General features: G+C 36.5%; 1 protein-coding gene and 1 pseudogene across 3 annotated transcripts; one reads left to right on the forward strand and one right to left on the reverse strand.

Moving 5' to 3' along the window:
- Positions 1–50: 50 nt before the first annotated feature.
- Positions 51–5,089, reverse strand: LOC306883766 (peptidyl-prolyl cis-trans isomerase NIMA-interacting 4-like). Of its 2 annotated transcripts, XM_079439235.1 has the most exons (5): positions 4,730–5,089; positions 3,292–3,535; positions 2,806–2,876; positions 882–1,001; positions 51–353 (listed from the first exon to the last, which is right to left on the reverse strand). In XM_079439235.1, exons 2-5 carry the CDS (start codon positions 3,326–3,328, stop codon positions 195–197), a joined length of 387 nt encoding a protein of 128 aa, XP_079295361.1. In that variant the 5' UTR covers positions 3,329–3,535; positions 4,730–5,089; the 3' UTR covers positions 51–194. The 2 variants fall into 2 exon arrangements, with proteins under 2 accessions (XP_079295361.1, XP_079295362.1); XM_079439236.1 differs by lacking the exon at positions 4,730–5,089 and having other exon boundaries at positions 3,292–4,151.
- Positions 5,090–5,566: 477 nt separating this feature from the next.
- On the forward strand, positions 5,567–9,208 carry LOC306883016 (serine/threonine-protein kinase nekl-2-like; annotated as a pseudogene). The gene is made up of 3 exons: positions 5,567–6,652; positions 6,823–7,023; positions 7,386–9,208. The product of its transcript is annotated as a serine/threonine-protein kinase nekl-2-like (transcript).
- The last annotated feature ends 8,824 nt before the right edge of the window (positions 9,209–18,032 follow it).

Raw genomic sequence — 18,032 nt, forward strand, 5'->3', positions numbered from 1 at the left:
CTAGAAATATGTTACAACAAAATTTGTGAAAAACCACACCGAGACAAATTCATCAAAACAGTTTAATGAATCAGTTTTTATTGGCTGCTATTTACATGGTCATATATATATAAATCTTAAATGACTGCAAAATGTTGCTGTTGTAAATGCTGTGTTGTAGATTAACCAAAAGGAATTTTTACTACATCATCAAGCTATTTTTTGCCTTCAACCAAGATTATGTGATAACCAAACTTTGTTTTCACAGGAGGATCAGTGTATACAGGTTTGTCCATAGTGCTGATGGGTAGTGCAAACGCTGCATCCTGAAATGGTCCCACCATTGATCCTCTTGTCATCCAGCCAAGGTCACCCTGTATGCAAATCACAACTTTAAAACTATTCAAGGTGTTGTTAAGGTTGTCCTGATACTTAAAAAAAAAAATAACAAATTACCGAATGACTAAAACATACTTTAATCAAAACTGTCAAATTAAAAGTACATACAGCTCTAAAGGTACTAGGCAACAGCTTTTCCCAGGTGAATTACATTTCTACCTCAGTGCACAATTCAAATTATAATACAGTACTGATAAACACTTTTTATAATTGATTTATTATTATTACAAACATATATTCTTATATATAACTTATTTTAAACCAAAATGATTCAGAAAGGCTGTACGTTAGTGTTACTGAAATTCCCTAGAATAATATGGGTTCAGTATCCAATGCAAATTAGACTCTGAAGAATTTTCCAGCATGGATAGTGCATTGAATGCCATCTGCTGGTAAAAAACAAATAGTCCCCATAGGAACTATAGGATTTTTTTAAACTCCACATCATGCAAGTCACATTACTGCTACTAATCCACTGTTTTTATACATAAAAAATGTCTTACTCCTTGTCTGGCTTTGTCCTCACTGTATTGTGCTGCCACCTCACTGAAGCGCATGCCAGACTTGAGCTTCTCCATTGCTTCCATACACTTACCATGCTTTTCACATAGAATATGCCGAACCTGGGGAGTGATACATAATCAACAAAAATGTTATTAATTTAAATGGTGGTTTGAAAGTGACTTCATATCATTCATTTAAAGCTTCTTGAGACTTCTTTGAACAGTACAATCATTTGCATCTTGTACTATATGAAAAATGACACAAGATGGTCAATTTAAAACAAAAATAGAAAGTGCCAACACAGGCCGTTAAAATGTAAAATGTGAAATGTAAAAATGTTAGTCTAATTTCATGTATCAAAATAATGAGTAGTATATACACCTTCATAAATGAACATTTAAACATCTCTAAACAGTTATGAACTACCTTGACTAATTTATTCATATAAATAATTTAATATTCATATTATAACAAATGCATATTCATAGGAACTTGAAGCTGTTATTCAAAGAACTTATGTCGTAACAGTATACAATATATAACAGTCCATAACAGTAAACCAGTGTTATTTTACAATTCTGTCACTACTATAATTTAATTACAATTTTGAATTAGTTTTTTTTTTCATGTTTTCATTTTTAGTTTTAGTCATTTTGATTATTTGATTTAGGTTTGATATAGTTTTTATTATTATTTTGTGTTTCAGTTTTAGTTTTAGTTATTTTAATACATCAAGCAAAACTATATTTATACACTCACCGGCCACTTTATTAGGTACACCTGTTCAATTGCTTGGTAACACAAATTGCTAATCAGCCAATAACATGGCAGCAACTCAATGCATTTAGGCATCTACATGTGGTGAAGAAGACTTGCTGAAGTTCAAACCGAGCATCAGAATGGGGAAGAAAGGGGATTTAAGTGACTTTGAACGTGGAATGGTTGTTGGTGCCAGACGGGCTGGTCTGAGTATTTCAAAAACTGCTGATCTACTGGGATTTTCACGCACAACCATCTCTAGGGTTTACAGAGAATGGTCCGAAAAAGAGAAAATATCCAGTGAACGGCAGTTGTGTGGACGAAAATGCCTCGTTGATGTCAGAGGAGAATGGGTAGACTGGTTAGAGATGATGGAAAGGCAACAGTAACTCCAATAACCACTCGTTACAACCAAGGTATGCAGAATACCATCTCTGAACGCACAACGCGTCGAACCCTGAAGCAGATGGGCTACAGCAGCAGAAGACCACACCGGGTGCCGCTCCTGTCAGCTAAGAACAGGAAACGGAGGCTACAATTCACACATGCTCACCAAAATTGGACAATAGAAGATTGGAAAAAACGTTGCCTGGTCTGATGAGTCTCGATTTTCTGCTGCGACATTCAGATGGTAGGGTCAGAATTTGGAGTAAAGAACATGAAAGCATGGATCCATCCTGCCTATCTCAACGGTTCAGGCTGGTGATGGTGGTGTAATGGTGTGGGGGATATTTTCTTGGCACACTTTGGGCCCCTTCGTACCAACTGAGCATCGTTTAAACGCCAAAGCCTACCTGAGTATTGTTGCTGACCATGTCCATCCCTTTATGACTACAGTGTACCCATCTTCTGATGGCTACTTCCAGCAGGATAATGCACCATGTCACAAAGCTCAAATCATCTCAGACTGGTTTCTTGAACATGACGAGTTCACATTACTCAAATGGCCTCCACAGTCACCAGATCTCAACCTGGTATTAGCAAGGTGTACCTAATAAAGTGGCCAGTGTGTGTGTGTGTGTGTGTGTGTGTATATGTGTGTATATATATATATATATATATATATATATATATATATATACACACACCTTTTTTTTTTTCCAGTTAAAATTTACAGTATTTGTAAGTAACATTTTTATGCAGATACAGTATACAGATGTTTACCTTTACAGCTGTACCTCCTTTCTGAGCCTTCTCCTTCTTATCACTGTCTCCACTGCCTGAAGCAGCTGCCCCTGTTCCAATACAAATGTTAGCATCTTAAAAGTACAACTATGCAACTAAGATAATACCGATCCATTTGTATGTAGCTACACTTGATATATTAAGTATTTTGAAATAACCATATTAAGCGCATCACACACTTGGCCACACTCCTCACGGATTTAACACTCTTAACACATTTAGTTAAGATACAATAGCCCGAAATATTTCATTAACACTAGCTGGTCTTGTGAAAAACGAGACTAAATCGACAGAAGTACAGCAGAGTGTAACAATGTTTAGCATCTGTTAGCCTCAAACACTGCAAACTGCTAGCTAGCATAGCAGCATAAATATTACTGCAACAATCAAATTATATGCTATAAACTTAGATATGGAGTCATGTGTTAGATTATGTTCATGCAGCATTATATATCAGTTGTTTACCTTTAGCACCTTTGCCACCCTTTCCTTTTGGTGGCATTTTCTATCTCCTCGTGTCGGATGTGTGTTTCCACTTAAACCTTAGCTAACGTTAGCACACACGAGCTAGTAGTAACTAAACTCAGATTCCCACGCGGTTACACTTTCTTCTCAGCTAACAGTAGTACAGTATACGTTATTTCAGTCTGTGTCGAGTGGTAAACGACACATGCAAATACAACAATTGGGCCAAGGTAAAGAAATTATACTATAGTGTAAATCAGTGCTTCTCAAAGTCCGGACTCCGGTCCGGATCCGGACCCGGAGGGAATTCAATCCGGACCCGCTTCTATTTCATATTTCAAGAACACTAATTATATTTCCTACTTCGATAAACGCATGTTGAACTTGTAAATCATTTGTTTATTTATTCTTATTTTTTATGTCTTTTGGAGAAGGTCCGAAATTGCAGGCGAGATATTGAAACTTTTCCTTCATGACATTTATTGTCATCGTGACATCCAGTGAGCGTATGACGTTTGACATAATCGGGCGACATTTCACCGCTAATATTTTAATTTTTTTGTTTTGTTTTGCTATCACTTATATTATGGCAATTTGTCTTATAGCAGTGCCCAGTGTATACATTTATTTGTGGCGGCTTGTCACAATATCAAAACTGACCGCTACAAATAGATTTTACAAAAGGCTTATACTTCGTTGAATAATCTGAGCACTGCGCGTTTCAAAAGTAAAATGCTGCGCGGGTGTTTTTATATGACTGTATCTTTTAAAAGAACCGTCCGTTTTCTTCAGAAAAGCTTTGATGCCAATTTCCATTTGGTTTTTCCTGTAATGGCTGATAAAGTAGCGCTTATTTGATTACAGTCGTTACCGGGGAAACAGCTATATATCACGCTCCAACAGCGCCTCCTGCTGGCAGAGAATCAACTTGCATTTGCTAGTCTGCGGGAAACACTGGTGTCTGTCAGCAAACATAAACAAAAAAGCATGCTTCAGAACTGTTTTGAGAAGGTGCTTAAGTTTTGAGCCATGTATTATTACTATGAATTAGGCTACTACTACTACTCTTACTATCTTGTGCCCTGCAATAACCATTTACGCAAACTCTCTTTTGATATAAAGGGAAAAAAAGAGAAAATCGGCCCAAAAAATCAGCATCATGTATCGGCCATAGGCTGCCCTGATTTCTAAATATCGGCATTGGCCAGAGAAAAAAACATTATAGGTCGACTTCTACTGCTGACACTTAAATTAATTCTTTTGCACTTATTATTAAAGTATTTTGAATGCAAAGGGAACCTTTTTTTTTTAAAAGAGTGTTTATTTGTTATATGTTATGCATGTTTATTAAAAACACGTTTTGTAATAACCAATTGTTCCGGACCTTTGACACTGATGAAAATTCAGATTTGGACCTTTGAATGTAGACTTTGAGAACCCCTGGTGTAAATGTATAACTTTGCGCATATGTGAGTGGAAAGGACGCGCTTGAGTACACTGGAGAGACACGAACATTTTTCGGTATTTTCACTCCAGTGGCAATCGATTTTTTTTATGGCGATGACCAACAGATGTGTTAATATTTTTTAATTTATTAGTATTATTATTGCATTTAAAATAAAACTGATTATAATAGTAGGATTGTCAATGACATTTTTGCGCAAATGTGCCCAGCAAGGATGCTCGTGAACAACCTCATGAAGACCGTCCCTCTTATGTAGCCTACTTTTTTGGAAAATATCAAATTTGTTTTTTTTTGCAAAAAACCCCAAAACAAAACAAAATCATTCAAATGTTCAATGTTATCGGTTTTAGGCATTTATATTTTTAATTATGCATGCATCCCTCAAATTATTGTTCGGAACGAATCAGATTCCCGTTTGTTGAGAAGCAGCTGTTGCCATAGTAACATAAAGACAACACAGCCGTCTTCTTCTCTTGACACAACGAGTGGCAACGACGCATTATCTTAAAAAAATACATAAATTAGACTAGTTTTTGTTAGTGAGACATGATGACTCACAGGTAATACATATTTTAAAGATGTTTGTTTTCCAAAACGTTTGTTTCACCTTTCAGTTTACACCAATTCGATTTACTGAAGGCTCATATAATAACTCTTGCCTAACGTTACATATCTGGTGTTTTCTTTAGACAGACCATCTCTTATACAGAAGATAAGTGGCCATAATCATATACAGCTCTCAGCGGGACAAATGAAATGTTCCTGTGATCAACAAAGGAATAATGTTTATTGAATTGAATAGTGAGTGTCATGGAGAAATATGATAAAGTCCTGACACTTGGCAGAGGAGGAGCAGGTGTTGTGATGTTAATGAAACAAAGAAATGATGTGCAGCACACGTGGACAGTTCCCGAAAAACACAGACCAAAGATGTTGTGTTGCAAGAGGCAGATATTCTCAGGAGCTTGAAGCATCCTCATATTATAACATGGATTGACACGACTAATGAGCATATTTACATTGTTATGTATTATTGTGATGGTGGAACATTGGACGACCACATTAAAGAGCAGAAGAGTGGCGAATACTTTGCAGAATGCAAAATGATGGACTGGTTTCTGCAAGTAGTCATGGCCGTCAGTTATATCCACTCTGAAAAGATCCTTCACAGAGATATCAAGCCTTCCAATGTGCTGTTAACCAAGAGAGGTGTGATAAAGCTTGGAGATTTTGGAATATCAAAGATTATGAACCACACGCTCGATATGGCCTCCACTTGTGTGGGAACCCCTAGCTATCTGAGTCCTGAACTCTGTCAGGATGTCCCATACAGCACCAAATCTGACATATAGGCGGTTGGCTGCCTTCTTTATGAGCTTTGTGCCCTCAAACCAGCTTTTGAAGCTAAACATCTCCTGAGTCTGTTTTACAAGATCATAAAAGGAGAGTACAATACAATTCCCCAGAGATAATCAGAAGACATTCATACATTAATCGAGAAAATGCTGTCCTTGGTTCCTGAGAATAGGCCGAGTGCGAGCAACATACTTAGCATGACCTACATGCAAGAACATCTGGGAAACTTCATCACGCATCAGGAGAAGGAACTGTCAAAGGTGAATGCTGAATCCAGACCTCAAACAAAAGAAGATTTTAATGGAGAAATGGCATAAATGGAAAGCAGAACAGATAGTGCCTCAGCCGTCTCCAACAAGATGCTGCAAACAGAGACATCATGCAGTGCTGAGGAGGAAGTGGCCCATGAAGGAACAGAGTCTGATTATTCAGAGGACTTTGACGAACATGAAAGCTATGCCTCCTCAGAGGATGTTTCGAGGGAACACGTGTCCTCCAGCCTTGCCAATGTGGCTGAAGAGGCTTTTGAGGAATCTATTGGTAAGAGTGTGATGTAATCATATTAATATTCTTCATTGTTTTATTATTAAGTTATTTCTCCAAGGCAACAGGCGTAGGCTGATGGTGATCTAAGAATGATTTCATATTTTTCCTGGCTTTTCCAACACCTTTGAGGATTCTCTACATGTATTTTTCTTCTCTTTTGACAGTTGTGTCTGAAGATGAAGACATCTCTGACTATCCAGATGACTTTGAGGAAGCTGAGGATGATGACCTGGTTGAAGTGGTCAGCTACGCCAGAGATGCTATGAACTGCGTTTCAGAGAATGACGCGTTTGATGTGGAACTGGAGCTCAAAGAAGCAGACGGTTTCTCTGTCGCGATGAAAGTGTTAAAAGCGAAATACATGGGTAAACATTTTTACATTTTAAGTAGATTCTTTTTTCTTCATTCACTTGATTGTGTTGTTTTTTTCCTTGTTGTGTCTTAATTGTATTTTACTTCAATGATGAATTTAAACATTAAACGTTTTAACAGTCTAATTACATCAAGGTTGCAGTGGTACATGAATTGATTACTGTTATCATTGTTTCAGAGCATTTAAAATAATTTAGATAATTGAAAAATATCACACAGACTTTGTCTTGCGTCATATAAATCTAGTACATCTGCAGATATCAGAATAATTCTGGGTACTGTTTGCCAACACATCTGGTTCTCAGACTGTCTCTGCATACTCAAGTAAATGCATTTCTGCTTTCTGGATTTATAGAAGATGTTGGCGCCTCGGTCTATGAGGAAATCAGTGGGCACTTTCTAAATGGCCTTACGCCAGAAGACCTGCAGCCACAATTCCAGCACATGATCGGGACAGACCATCTGGAGACCTGCTACCTCATTTTCAACCTTGACCAAGAGACCACATGCTGAATCATGTCTGTTTAATTTAGAGAAAGTCGTTTTCTAGCATTTTCTAATGAGTCATTCTCTAATGGTGAACCTCAGCAAATGCTGGTATTAGAGTATATTAAATACAGCGTTTTGTAATATATGTAATCATACATGAACTATAATTAATATTATGAAATAGGGAGGTCTTGTAGATATTTGACGCCAAGAAAATGGGAATTCAGGACTCCTTTGAAAGTGTTACCTTGTTTAACAAGTAGGTGGCACTCTATAGTAAGAAATTGTGTAGTCTTGATTTAACATATCAATCCAGAAAATGAGCATATCATAGTCTCCCATCTCGACACTATTAGTCACAGGGACTGAAGTATAAAACTGCTGCATTTTAAATTCAATTCAATACATAGTGAAAACAGAAATTCATTATATCAGTGGCAACTACTTTTTCAAGTGATTTAACCTATTTTTCTGCTCAGGCTGAGAAATGATCTCTTAAAATATCTGTTAAACAGTGCTTATAAATGTAAAACGTAGTGGAGAATATCATGTGAACATTTCCTGCTGTGATTTCACTGCACTATTGCAATGTAAAACAGAATTTGTAAATTTATGGGCTGCAGCTGCAGTTGTTTTCCACTTAAGGCGTTTTCCCTTAAACTTGTCCAGATTATTCCAACAGGGAATTAGTCAGTGTGATCGAGTAACTACCATGTGTAACTGTATGAATGACCCTGTATTGTATTTCATTTAAGAATGTTCACAATCTGTCTCTAGAGGAAAGTGTGTTATCAAGCCAGCGTTAGCATGGGAAATCTGGATAAATTTTTTTGCCAGTATAAGATGACATAGATGTCCTCACATAATGAGGTTTTGACTGTAGATGGCCTTCGCATTTTGTTTTAATATCTCTATAAATGAAAAAAACAAAAGTGTATTGATGACACTTAGAGACAAACCCTCTCAAAATTGCATCAGTATGGTCTGTTTTTATATTGTATCATGGTGTATGCTTCCACGAGCATGAGAAAGGCCCTTTCGTAAAGACATGTGAATCCTTGTTCATCAAAAATCAAGGCCATGTTGATGTCAAACCGAGTGTGTGTTTATAAAGATGGCGTGGAACAGATGTAGAATACATCTAGCCACTAACTTACAAATTTAAAAAACCTAGGTTAACCGCTGTAAAGAAAAGCAACTCAGAACATTAAAAATGTAAAGTAATTCCCAAAAACTACATTTATTTTTCATGTTATGTCCTGGAAAGAGTAAAGCACAGATTGAGGAGTCATTCAGGATAGAGCTTTAAAAAAAAATTCCATGGATGGATTGCAGTGTGTTTCTTTATTTATCCATCTATGCATTTGTATGAGTGGATGAGAGACCAGAATAGATGCCGCAGAATAGAGACCGCTTTGAGTAGCAATCACCTCTGTGCCTTGTCACTTTAAAACCTGTCAATATTTCATCCATAGAAAAACTAGGGACTGTGTCTTCAGGGCTTTGTACTAAGTTTGATGCATTATTGATTGATTGCTGCATGAGTGCTCCACCCTTCAGCTCAAACGTGCTTTCTTCTTGCTTTTTTTGTTGGGATATTATTCAAAAATTAGGCTAATGTACCAATTAAGAGTCATTCTTTGTGAGTTTATGACACGCATCATTAGAACAAAAATAAAAAAGTTTCTGAAAAATGACAAGTTGATCTTTTCTTTATTCACCCATGGTGTGTTCTAATTATATTTTTACTTGATGAATTTAACAGTCTTCAAATGTAGTGTTATTAGTCATAATGGTATTTGTACAGTATTTGTTGCTATCGAGGTCGCAGTGGTCTAAAATTAATATTTGGAGAGTATGTAAAGACTAAAGTTTTTATTATTTCGAAAGAATTGGAGTAAAAGTTTAAGAGGAATAACTGCTTTTTTTCTAAATTGTATTAACATTATGTTTCACTATATATATATATATATATGTATATATATAGATAGCTAGATAGATATAATTTTTTTAAATTATATATAATATCAGTATCAAGATATATACATAATTTAAAAAAATAAATATTCTACATATATTTTAGAAATAAAATATTTTTACTTTTTAAAATTGTATATATACTGTACATTTTTGTGAATATATATATATTCAAGAAAACGTCAATAAGTTTTAACATACAATGAGATTTGTCTATTATTGCTGTCTTTTTTTCCTTATAGCCCATGTTTTTTTTTTTTTTTTTTTTTTTTTGTCTGGCGAACAGCCACTTTCCGAAACATATTCAGGAAAATCATCTTTAACAGTCATGATATTCCAAAGAGAAAGGAAGCTCCAGAGAGAATGGGAGGAAACTCAGGCAAACATGTTTCCCCTGACCTTTAATAGACAGCACATGTCTGGCCTACATCGGTGTGAGATTTCTCTGCTAGATAGACAAGATTAGCATACTGCTCCTCACACATGTGTTCCATTGAAAGCTGGATGTTTAAATTCCTAATTTTCTTATCAGAAAATATTTTTATGGAAAATATTAGTTTCAGCAGTACTGTAAATCTAACCCACTTGGCTAGATTCGTTCAAGACCTTAGGAAGGAAGTAAAGAAGACACATGCATGAGAGTGAAACTCACAGCATAAAAGTTTTGTTCCTCTACAAACAATAATAACCTCCAGGCTGACTGTTTTTTGTCAGAGCTCTAAAATATTTATGTGCCATTGTTTCCGGTGAAACAGGCTCCCTGGAGATTAGTGAGTATTAGAGAAGTGAGGTGGAAGATGGTGACAGTAGCCTGCACTCTAACCTGCTCCAGATGCGTCTGCAGGGATGACACAGATCACAAACCCCATCTCCCTGTGAAAAGCAGCCCTATTCTAACCCAAGACCAGAGGGACTAAAAGCAGCACTGAAAATTATGTATAACTCATCAACTACGCTTGTGTATGAAAGCAAATTGCTTTATCCAGCGGAAGAGTAAAAGCCACATGTACAGGAAAGGTTGATGGCACTTTACCTGATCTCACCACCGTGAGCTGACGGTAGGATAAAAATAGCTACGACAACAGCTGTCTGAATGGCTTATGTCAGGATTGTACAACATGAACAATGAAACTGTACAGCAGAGATTTATACTACAGTTCAGCTGTTAAATATAGTCTTATAGGTGTTACTGCTTTGAATAACCATATGCTCCAATTAAATGTTGCTCAGTTTTTAGATAATATCAGCTGATTGCTATAGAAGCCTTAGAATACAAGAAATGAAAAAAAGAAGCAATTGTGTCAGTTATTGAATAACTTATTTTGTGATTTTACATGTTGCAATATGATTAGTTTCTCCTCCACAATGTGATTTTAAATATTAAACATGTGACTGTTTCTTATAATTGCGACTTCACTCACAAAAGGAATTTATATCTCCTAATTGTGGTTTTATCTTACACTGTGACCTTAAATTTTGTAGTTGCAATGTTTATATTCATAACTGTGATTTTATAACTCACAACGTGACTTTACATGTCGCAATATGATTTTCTATCCCCATAATGTGACTGCAAATCTTACAGACATGACAGCTTCTCATAAATAAGTTTTTGTATATACCTCATAATGTGACTTTATATCTCTCAATTTTGATTTTATCTTAAATTTTGCAGTTGCAATGTTTTTTTCTCATAATTGCAATTTTGTAACTCACATAGTGACAATGTAATGCAATATAACTTTATATGACATCATCCTGACATCTCACAGCTGCAACAGTTTCTCATAACTGTGATTTTATAACTCGCAATGCAATTTTATATCTCTCAATTGTGATTTTATCTCACAACTTTTAAAATTTTAATTCAAAGTCTCTTTCTCATAACTGAGTTTTTATAACTCATAATGTGACTTAACATGTTGCAATATGACTTAATATCTCCCAATTGTGACGTTATATCTCCACAATGAGACACACAAACAGGCTTTCATAATGTGACTCCTTAACACACACTGTTTCACATTAACTTTTACAGGGACTGTAAAGTGGGAAGTTTACTAAGTACTGTAAAGAGTGACTAGAGAACAGCACTCACGTTTCCCCTCACCCTGCATGACACGTTAATCACAAATGATGAGACCAGGTCGAAAGCAATTACATGTGAGAAAGCGGTGTCATGGCACATAATTTCACTTTATTACCTGACATGAAGGAGACCTTGAGGTGTGAGTCTCGGTTCGATCTCAGCCCAGTCTTAGGGTTGCAGTGGGGCACTTTAATAAGAGCTATTGTAGATGTCCTTGTAAATGATCAGTGTCAACAGAGTGCACTTTATGGAGTTTGTAGTGTGCTCCTGAGCGGATTATCCAATGACGAGAGGTGAACGGGGTCTTTATGCCCTTCAGACGTAAGCTGAAACTGGCAGAATGTAATTTCCAATTTTATAAAATTGAAAAGCTCTCACAGTGACACCCTTGTCACATTCTGTGGATATTATCACTGAAATTTGGTATTTTAAGTCATGCATGGACAGAGGTTCTCTGGTCTCAAGGGTATAGTATTTTGTCCTTCAGTGACAGTTATCTCACAGAGAATGTCTTTAAAGGCCCCCTAGGTTAGATTACGGGACGCAGGATCAATTTTCCCCCTCCGATCCTTTAATCCAGTTTATTGGAGGTCCAGTAACACTCAGCACAATATTGTGATATTACAGGGTATTGGTCCCAGTCTGCTATTGTGCTTGCTGGTCCGTAATCTTCCCGTGAAGGTATCTCACAGGAGCTGGATCCATATCGCACAATAAATGGCGCAGAACAATTTGGACCACTCAAAAGTGGAGTGTTTAATATACTGGAAAAGTAATAGGCCTAATGTGGTTTTGTGATCCCTCAGGCATCTCGTCAACATGATCTCCTCTGTGTTTGTTTTTGATTCACTCGTAATTCACAGTGAAGCTCTCTGACATTTGAAAGCTTAGAAGCTTATGCCCGTAGAGGAACATGCTAGCACTTTTCTACTTCAGATGGCATTTGTGCGCAATTAGACCTATGAATGGCTGAAAAAGCTGTGAAACAAGTTGGTGGCGATTTTTTATTCATACTACACACATTCCTATCAGACAGAACATACTGTCTTAAGTGAGTCATTGAATCATTCACTGAAATTATTTATTATTATTTAAAAACAGCACTACTTTGTATTGCTCGAAGATACAACAGTGTTGTTTGAAACTGTTCATCAGCAGCGCAAAAAAGTAACTGTCAATACATTTATTCATTTAGATTACAATATGTATCTAAAATGTACATTTCTTAGCCATAACTGTGTAAAAGCAACATCACTCTTGAAATCGCAAACTCCTCCTAACTGGATTTAGATCCAGCATACGTAAGGCCATGAGAGCTCACGATGACAACAACCTCTAAAAATCAATAAGATTAAAAGTTGGGAGAATGCAGGAGCTTTGTTTCAACTGAAGCTTAAATCGAAGTGCTTTTTATATTTAATATTGGACAAAGACAAGCAGATCTGACCTCCGCAGTGACCAAATACAGCTTTCGTCCTTCCAATGGTTATTCCTCTAGTCCTAAACCATATTCTCCACAGGCCACTTCATATTTCATTTTACAGCAGTATGAAAACCCGCTTTTTTCTCAATGGGTGGTAGAGGTTTTGTAAGGACTTACAAGGAAGCGTTCTCACTGGGGGAATCCCAGTCGCATGGAAACAGCAGAGATTTTGAAGATAAGTCTTGCCTAAATGGAAGATCTGTAGAAGGAACTTGATGGACAACTGCGCTTTTTTCCAAGATTTCTATTTAGGAATGTGCTGTGCTTTCACCTACCACTGCAACTTGAGCAGAAACCAGCAATATATTAATACTTTCTTTTAAATTACAGGAAAATATCAGAGTCCTTTTTCAAACAAGTAAAACCAGTTACTTTGTTTTTCCATTTATTGACTGACCTGTCCTCCTGTCCCCATGTTGAGAGAAATGCAAAGTGCAAAGGCATTGTGTGTGCTGTGTGAATATGACACTTACTGTAGTTCTAGACTAAATGTGAACATGCATTTACTCATCGCACTTGCAAAAAATTTATAAAACCGTGAAATGCAAATTCATAATATAACTCAAGCCTGCAATAATCATGTTAACAAAAAATTAACTAGTGACCTTTAATGATTCAATTATGCCATACTAATAAGCAAAAATGACTTTAGATAAACACACAAATGACTTTTTATGCTATTGAGAAGAAAGTGTTGAACTTTTCTTCCTCGTGTCCTATTCTTCATGCAATCCAGAATGGCAGCACAGTTGTTTGTTTGAGCTGCAAACTCTACTGTACAGATGTAAATTTACATTTCCTTCAGCCTGAGGCTTATTCATTTCACTTTTGGTGTGAACAGCCGTTTACATTAGCCAAAAATAGATTTTTTAATATTAAAATCAAACAAACAACCCTGATACCAGATGAGAAAAAGTAACGCAAAGGTAATGTAACATTACTTTCCATAAAAAGTAAAGTAGAAATTATTAATTTTTTGGGAGTAGCGCAATATTGTAATGCAATAGTATTGCCCCAATACTGCTAATGTCCAACTAAGGGGGTGTTTACACTTTTTAATTAAAAATGTTAAACATTTTGGCCATTTAATTCAATGACAATGGCATTTTAGGGGCCTGAAATAGCAAACGATTGCAAACAGGATTCAAAGTGCATGTTTTTGAAAACGATACTGTTATCATCTCTGTGTAAACTATGAAAACAGTGATGTTATGCGCATATGTATTACATGTTCAGTCTATAGGTGCAGGCATGTAATGTTACCTATTAACTGGGCTTTATGGGAGATAACAGCATTTCAGTATAGTGAAAAACTAAATAAATGTCTAGAAGGCAAATAAAGTTCATTACTTCAAATTGAATTTGCCATTATCGAAAATAAGAGAGTGATGATGGCAGGCATCTTCAATGTGCCAGAGAGCGAATGCTCATAACCTTTTCAGTCCTCTCTTGCATAATTATGCCCGAGGGGAAAGCAGACACTTTTAACAAATAACCTGTCACCCATGTGAGCATCTTTATACTTTTTAATCTCAACATCCTTAATCTAAACTCCTTTAAAAGCCATTTCAGCTGAAGCAAAAGATGCTTCAGATGCTCTCTCAGTATGACTGTCTGTGATTTACCCAGCCTGCAACAGTGTGACGCGATCTGTGGTGCAAATGATCTAATTAGTCAAATATCTTGACTACTCAGACCGGAGAAGTCTGCATGTCTTGCTCCTTATGGTGGAAGCTTGTCAATTAGAGAGTTGTTTGCTTCGGCTAATTGTGAATGCGTGAAGGGTTCTTGTGCTTTTCGGGAGCGCTGAGGCCGACAGCAGGAGGCTGGGAAATAAGCCGCCCTCGTTTGGTAGAAAGAACATGTCACCTCCAGGGCTTGAGGTCAGGTCAGCCTCTTTTTCACCACTCTTTCTCCTTCAAACGCTGTTTTATCTTTTCATTGCCACAGGAAGGAGATGAATCACAGTGAGTGAGGATATTTCAAATGGGGTTAAGTTAGAATGATGGCTTGGTATAACCACCTGCCACTAACGGAGGTGCAATATTGACAGTGAAAATATGGTACATTATGGAATTAATTGATATGAAATTGATTAAACTGATACAATCAAATTGCAGTGAATCAGAGTTTAGAGCCGACTTAAGATCGATGTGCAGATAATTGAATGAAGTGAGATAATCCAGAGTGAAAAACCAGAGGCAAGAGACCAGAAACAAACAGCAGGTGTTGAGTAGTTTTAAAGGAACATGTAGAAACATATGTACGCATAGTTTTTATTTATTTATGAATAAATACAATAAAAAAAATCCCGTGGTTTGAGCAGCCATTACTCCATTCTTCAGTGTCACATGATTCTTTAGAAAATTATTCTAATATGCTGATTTGGCACTCAAGAAATATTTCTTATTATTATCAGTATAGAAAACAGTTGTGCTGCTTAATAGTTTTGAGGAAACTGTGATATTTTATTTAGGATTCTTCAAGGAATATAAAGTAAAATTACCAGTTTTCTGGTAATAAAAAATAAAATAATAAAAATAGTAAATAACGTCTTTACTGTCAGTTTTAATCCTTTTAGTACAAGCTTGCTAGATAAATGTATTAATTTCTTCCTAAAGAATCTTACTGACCGCAAACATTTGAACATTAATGTGTTAAAAACAATGAATGAAAATACTAATAAAACCAGGTTCAATCTATATAAGCATCTCTATGGGTTTGAAACACGATGTTCATACTAGACATGAACCTAAGGTGCACTGAGAAGAATAAAATGAGTTTAGACATGTGTAACAGTCAATGTATCATATGTGGATTATTCCCAGGTCACTAGGCATTTCTAGTCTCAGCCCTATTTCTTTATATTTCATATAGATACAAATAATGGTACATTCAACATGACATTTCGTCAGGAGTACTTGCAAGGAACCAAAGGATGACTTCATGAGCTATTTGCCTCAAGAAAAAAAAAATGCTCTTGCATCTATGAAAAATTAAATAAATGCATTTATCATTGAGGATAAATCAGAAAAATTGTTTCAAGAGTTGCTCAAAATTGGTATCTGTCTCTCAAAGCATCTGAGTCGTGATCTCCTTTATGAGTAGTGGTGTATCTTCACAACACAAATTTGATACATTTCAGACCAAAGTATATGAAAGCTCAGCTTGAGTCAGACACACGGTACATCAGAGAGTTCTGAACCACGCGAACGCCTGAGCTAATTTATATCTTTGTTTCTGAATTGCTCTCTTTGTCTGCAGTCGCCTACATTGTTTTCAATATTTTTCAGAAATCCAGCTGAAAATGTAACAATACAGCAGGGGTCTTCAACAGGTGGTCCACAGCAGCACTGCAGGGGGCTTGGTAATTATTGTTTGAGCTCAATTTGTTTTAAATCTGTTTTAAGCAAAAATACAATATTGAGTAAACTTGAACTAACTCTAAGTTAAGAAGATACACCAAGTAATTAAAATTACACAAGAATAAGGTTCTGCATCAGTAATGATTATTTTAATGGCTTTGCATTGTAAGCGTATAACACGTAAACACATTACTATATGGAGAGTAAAAGCCTTACATGTGAAAAAAGATCGTCGTCAATACCTTTTTGGGTTTCATCTATTTCATCTGGCTCGGGAAAAATGGTCCATCACTCAATGTAATGTGCCATTCTAAGAGATGTCAGTCATAAAAACTGCAAAAATAAATGCAATGTAATACAGATCCACAGGACAAGTGTTAGTTACGAAGGGCTGTTAGGTGCAAACTGTTGAGGCATGTGCATGATTACACTTGCAATGCTAACTTTGTCTGAGGATGGTGTGATGCAGTTTGACTCATGCAGCAAATGAGCATGACACGGGCCTAAGACAGTAAAATAAACAGGCAGACATTGAAGTATGAGCCTTTAGCCAATGACTTCACTGTAGTGCAACATTGTGAAGCAGATTTGGTGACCCATACTCTGAATTTGTGCTCTGCATTTAACCCATCCAAGTGTACACACACCCAGAGCAGTGGGCAGCCAATGTTGCGGCGCCCGGGGAGCAGTTGGGGGTTTGGTGCCTTGCTCAAGGGTCTCACCTCAGTCGTGGTATTGAGGGTGGAGAGAGTGTTGGTTATTCACTCCCCCCACCTACAATCCCTGCCGGACCTGAGACTCAAACCCACGACCTTCGGGTTACAAGTCAAACTCTCTATCCATTAGGCCACGACTGCCCTGCAGATGTAATATGACATGTATTAAAGGAATAGTTCACCCAAAAATAAAAATTTGCTGAAATTTACCCTCAGGCCACCCAAGATGTATATGAGTTTGTTTCTTCATCAGAACAGATTTGTAAAAAAATGTAGCATTACATCACTTGCTCATCATTGGATCCTCTGCAGTGAATGGGTGCCATCAGGATGAAAGTCTAAACAGCTGTTGTCCTCTCACTTCAAAATCCACCAATATATTAGTTTAGAAATGTTTTGGACTGTTTTTGGTTGTAAACCATGCTTGATCTGTGCATTCTCTTCCGATTCACACAAGATGACTTTTTCACTGGATAAAACAGTATTATGGATAGAGGACTTGTATTTTAGCTGGAAGCAACAAATGGAAGTTAAAAATGTTTGAATTATGGATTTGTTTCTTACAAACACAGCTTTTCACTTCACAAAATGTTAATTGATGGACTGGAGTCGTGTGGATTACTTCTGGATTATGAAGTTTTTATCAGCTGTTTGGACTCTCATTCTGACGGCACCCATTCACTGCAAAGGATCCATTGGTGAGCAAGTGATGCGATGCTACATTTCTCCAAATCTGATCTGATGAAGAAACAAACTCAACTATATGGCAAAACAGCAGATTTTGAACTATGCCTTCAACAAAAGACTTCAAGTATAAGATATGCATTTAAAAGCCACAGTTTTGAATGCTTAGAAAAAATGATTACAAATTTCCAATACCATG

The sequence above is a fragment of the Barbus barbus genome (assembly GCF_936440315.1).
Source record: "Barbus barbus genome assembly, chromosome: 17".
Classification (NCBI taxonomy): Eukaryota; Metazoa; Chordata; class Actinopteri; order Cypriniformes; family Cyprinidae; genus Barbus; species Barbus barbus.

Excerpts from the sequence above, each read along its gene's own strand:
- LOC306883766 (XM_079439235.1), bottom strand. The coding sequence starts at position 3,328 with ATGCCACCAAAAGGAAAGGGTGGCAAAGGTGCTAAAG. Across the intron at positions 1,002-2,805 it reads AAGGAGGTACAGCTGTAAAG|GTTCGGCATATTCTATGTGA; the intron begins GTAAACATCTGT and ends ATCACTCCCCAG. Across the intron at positions 354-881 it reads AGGACAAAGCCAGACAAGGA|GGTGACCTTGGCTGGATGAC; the intron begins GTAAGACATTTT and ends ATTTGCATACAG.